Source organism: Cheilinus undulatus, linkage group 15, assembly GCF_018320785.1.
Source record: "Cheilinus undulatus linkage group 15, ASM1832078v1, whole genome shotgun sequence".
Taxonomy (NCBI): Eukaryota; Metazoa; Chordata; class Actinopteri; order Labriformes; family Labridae; genus Cheilinus; species Cheilinus undulatus.
In genome coordinates, this window is record NC_054879.1 from 43,908,052 (window position 1) to 43,913,029 (window position 4,978).

General features: G+C 38.9%; 1 protein-coding gene across 1 annotated transcript; it reads right to left on the reverse strand.

Annotated features, from left to right (window-relative positions):
* Positions 1-237: 237 nt before the first annotated feature.
* b3galt1b (UDP-Gal:betaGlcNAc beta 1,3-galactosyltransferase, polypeptide 1b) lies at positions 238-1,364 on the reverse strand. Its single transcript, XM_041807753.1, has one exon. The coding sequence runs from the start codon at positions 1,222-1,224 to the stop codon at positions 238-240; it is 987 nt and encodes a 328-aa protein (XP_041663687.1). The 5' UTR covers positions 1,225-1,364.
* Between the last annotated feature and the right edge of the window lie 3,614 nt (positions 1,365-4,978).

Below are 4,978 nucleotides of genomic sequence, written 5' to 3' on the forward strand. Positions count from 1 at the left end.
ACTAGGAAGCCTCTGGTTTCAAATCACACCACCAGTTCAAGCTAGCAGCCGAATTCTGACTTCTCTTTTTTAACGACAAGAGGAGTTGTAGATGCGTCATCCATCTTTAGACAGTCTTAGTGAAATAGACTTACAGCAGCCCTCAGCGTATTACATTACTAAGTGTGGTGACATTTTAAAGTAGAGAAAAGGCAAAATAAAAGAGTCAAAGTTTTAGTCCAGAGATCCTTCTATCCTCTAACATCTAAGGTGCTTCTTACTTGACATGTCATTCCAAATGCGATGCATCTCCTCCGGGGAGATCTGGTGCACGGTGATAACTCGTCTGTACCTGCACAGACTGTACGCCATCTTCCAGTGATTAAACCCGCTGTTCTGATATGGATGTATACCTAACTTTCGCAAACACAGTCCCACGTACACATCCTCCAGATGCAACAGTCTTGTGTGTAAAGAAGTCTTATAGATGAGCTCGGCTACGTCTGCGGAGAACACGTAGCCGGTGCCCGAGCAGAAAGGTGGGTATCTACTCTCGGGGTACAAGTCCCTGGACATGTACCATTTACTGCGCATGTCCCTAATAGGGCCACCGTTGATGACGTAGCCGGTGAAATATCTCCTCCTCGGCTTGGTGGTCGGCTTTAAGAGTTTATAGATCAGATTGTCCATGTTGACAAAGATGTCACTGTCTGTTTTCATGACGTACTGCGCTTTGGGGCAGAATGTCGCCACCCAGCGCATCCCCATCATGGTCTTTAGGGTGAGGTTGTGATAAGAATCGATAAAGTTCTCCACCACAATGTCATGAAATATCTGGCTCTCCTGCTCCACCATCTGATTGAGAACAGGGTCCGTGTTCTTGCCCAGGAGAAAGATGGTGAGGATGCGGATGTCGGTGAAGGTGCTCTCGTCGCCCCAGGTCTCCCTGATGGCTTGCCGTGCGTCGAACTCCTTGTGGTTGGTGCTGATGAGGATGACCAGGAAGGGCGTGACGCTCTCGCACTTCTTGGGCTCACTGATGATGAACTCAAAGGCATGTGGGTTAAGGGGACGGGTGCGGATGTTGGTGAAAGTGATGTTTTTGTGGGGCTTCACAGTCTTACGTATAGGCACGGACATGTGGCCAACATAGGTGGTGTTTGGGCGAGATATGCTCAGGTACCACAGAGCACTCGCCCAGCACACCACTGTCAACAAGTACAAACATGACACTTTTGAAGGCATTATGCTGCATTTAGGAGTATTCTGATGAGCAGGATCTTATAAGGCTTTTTTTCCATCAGCCATGTTCCAGCCAGCGATGCAGCATGAAGCTGCTCCAGCAGGCGCTTTGACATTAATTGTCAGTTATGGATTACTTTAGAGAGAAGTGGTGCTGTTTGTGTTCAAATGCAGAGCACTTTAAAATCACATGGAGGTCCAATTTATCTGGGTTGCACAGCAGCTTCTCCATTTAAATCTGAAAGAGAGAGAAAGAAAAATATTGCGTTAATGTAAGTGCATGTGAGATATGCTTTAAATGTATATTGTGAATAATTCATGAGGAAAACCACATCTGTTTCTCACAAATCCAGTCATCCAAGGAAAATCACACCTTCAGCATGAATAAAAGGCCTTTGCTGTCACTAGCTTTGGCTACATGTCATACACAACTAGAAATAGATATCTATGAATCATTATATGAAGAAAAACCCCACTGTAAAAATACTGCATAGTCCACTTTGATCATCATCACAATTTAATTTCAGAGATCAACTTGTTTCCTACGATCATTAAAGATAATTTTATTAGCAATTATGAATTAGCTCTTATGCTGTTATTTATGTCTGGTGGTGTGGCTGTTCTGGGATCCCCCTGCCCTTATAGCCTGCATGGAAAACATCAAGCCAGAACAGCACACGTTCCTGCTCTTACTTTGCCAATAAGGAAAGCCTGAGGCAGGGAGAGAAGCAGCAGAAAACCCAAAGCAGAGCAGGCGTCAACGACAACAGAATGACATTAAGGCGCCGTCCACATGGAAACGAATTCAGGTGTATACGCAAAAGTTTTATGTCAGATCCCCGTTTCATCCACACGTAAACTGCATTTTGGGTACTTTTTGAAAACGGTTCCCAGAGTGTATAAATCCGTAAACGACTACCGTTTCGTCGCCATGTGGATGGCTATCCGTATCTTTCTTGAAAGGATTACGTCACACATAGCGTATCTCCCTTAAAGGGATACTTCAACATTTTGGCAAATTTGCCAATTGCCATAATCCATATAGTCTTAGTAATATGTTTGTTTCCTTTAGTTGTCGGTGCAAGCTGATTTCCCAGCTGCACAGCTAACGCTATGGAAGCAGATGGTATTTTTTGCTTTCCCTCATCAATCTCATCAAATACACAATCCAACAACTCCAAAATGCTCTCGTGGACAAGTTGTGACGTGCACATTCACCATGCTATGAAATACTCATGGAACATTATGAGATGGAGATGTAATGGTAATGAATGAATGAATGATTTTGGGGGAAATTAAATTTTAAGATTTCTAAAAAAAAAAGTCAAAATGATTAAATATCACAGTCAATAAATCTGAGATAGAAAGTCAACTTTGTAAGTTTTAAAGGTCAGAATACAAAATTAAAAGTCAAAATAAGGTTTTTAAAAGGCAAATATATGAGATAGAGAAATAAAATCATGAGTTTAAAGGTCAAGATATGAGATAAAATACAAAATCAAGTGCTTAAAAAGTCAAAATAGAAGATAAAATTCAAAACTGTGACTCTAAAAGGTCAAAATATGAGATAAAATTCTTGATTAGGAGTTTAAAAAGTGAAAATATGGGATTAAAAGTCAAGGTTAGGAGTTTAAAAAGTCAAGATTTGATTTAAAATAAAAAATTGTGAATCTTAAAGGTCATAATATAAGAGAAAAGGTCAAAATTATGAATTTAAAAGGCCAAAATATGAAATAAAAGTCAAAATCCTAAGTTTTAGTCATATTGTTGGGATACAAAATGAAAATGAGAAATGAAAACACAAATTAATTTCTTTCCCTTGCTCCTGACTTTTTATCTAATTATTTCTACTCTCTACTTTTTCAGATTTTTATAATTTAACAAGATTTTTTTTTTTTTTTAATCTTCAAGGTTAAATCGACATTTTTATACTAGAGGAAATCTGCAGACCTCATAGCAGCAGGCCAATGCTAATTAGATCAAAAATGTAATTTCAGCTGAAATTGTGTGGGGATGCTGAGAGCTGAATTGTGGAAGAACTGCTGAAAATAGCCAAGAAGTACAACAATAGCTGATAATAGCATAAAATAGCATGAAAGTAGCTAAAAAGAATAAAAATAGTTGAAAGTAGCCTAAAAAAGCAGAAAATAGAGGAAATGGCTTTCAGTAGCTGAAGAAGCATAGAAATAGCTTAAAATAGCATGAAAATAGCTGAAAATAGTGAAAAAATAGCTGAAAATATCATAAAAGCTGAAGAGTGTAATACCTGATTTGTGAAGAATGTGAAGTCATTGCTCAAAATATAGAACTTAAAAAACAAAACAGTTAAAAAAAGTATAAATATTATATGAAAGTTTAAAAAATAACTGAAGGGCACAAGAAGCTGAAGAGTATGATAGTAGAATAGTGAAAATAGCCCAAAGAATGTCAAAGTTATGAGGAGCTGAAGAAAATACAGATTTGTGAAATTTTGCCATCTGTTTAACATTGTTAAACAAAGTTAAATATTTAAAAAATGATAAAAGTTAGAAATGAGAAAAGCTTTAGCAGTCGAATGACGAAGAAACAGAATTTTTTAAAGTTTTAATGGTGTCGATACGATAAAGTATGAAGAGGAGATAGCGAACATGGAAGAAGAAGAAACAAAATGGCTGATGTGAATATCAACAGTGTGGATGCTTACTCAGCATCCCCACTAATTAAAACTGCACCGTGGGCCGCATTTGGGCCCCGGGCCTTGAGTTTGACACCTGTGATTTAGGCTCTTAACACAGTTTAAGGTAATAAAACTGTACTTCTTTTGTTTCTGTAGATTTCATCCCTTCTGTGACTTGAGATGACTTTGGTTATGAGTTGGCTCTATGCAAATAAAGATTTATTGATTGACTGATTGATTTTACTGTCCTGGCTGCAGAATCAGCAGTACACTCATTTACTTTAAATTAAATGCTCATGAGTGTGTAATTCAGAGATGAGTCTTCAATTAGAAGCTTACAAACTATGTGAAAACATTTTTAGCATTCACTACATGATCCTGGTGCACAGGCTTGCATTTCAAAGCAGCCAAACAGTCTTTTAAACTCAGACAAAAAAAAAGCAAAAACAGAACAAACCAAACAGCATGCTCTCTTGTTCTGTGGCTCAAAAGAGCTGCGGGGTCTGGCAGCTCTCAGTATGACACGGTGATACGGTGGCACAAAAGAAACAGAGCTGTGGTATGCCTTCTCCTTTCGGGTGATTTTTTTTTTTTAATGTTGCACCGACTCTGGCTGCCTTTTACTTGGCTCATGACAGAAATTTGGCACATCTCTGCAGGGCTTCAAACATGTACATGGTGTTTGTTTGTGCTTTAGTGAAGGTGGCTGAGCAGCTACAGCAGGAAGATCACGCATGCCTGTCTTTGAAGCTCTCTGTGACTTTTTCTTTCTATTCAGATGAGGCAGATCTGACAGTACACTCTCAGGGAAATAGCCGTAGTGCAGTGCAGCGCTGCATTTTCATCTTCAAAGCTAGCTGTGGTCTGAAATGTAGCTGTAATGACACAATCTGAAGGCCGTTTTAAGAAGGACTCCAATTACCTGCTGGTCTAGACCCATTTTGTTGACTAAAGTATACGTCAGACTGAGAAACATGCCTTTAAACACAAAGGATGCTTCGAAAACAATGTCTTTATTTAAGCTGATCTGTAAGAGATCTACATCTTTATGGCTTCATTATGGCCTAAAAATGTCTAAATGATGTGGTTATTCCTCAGTTT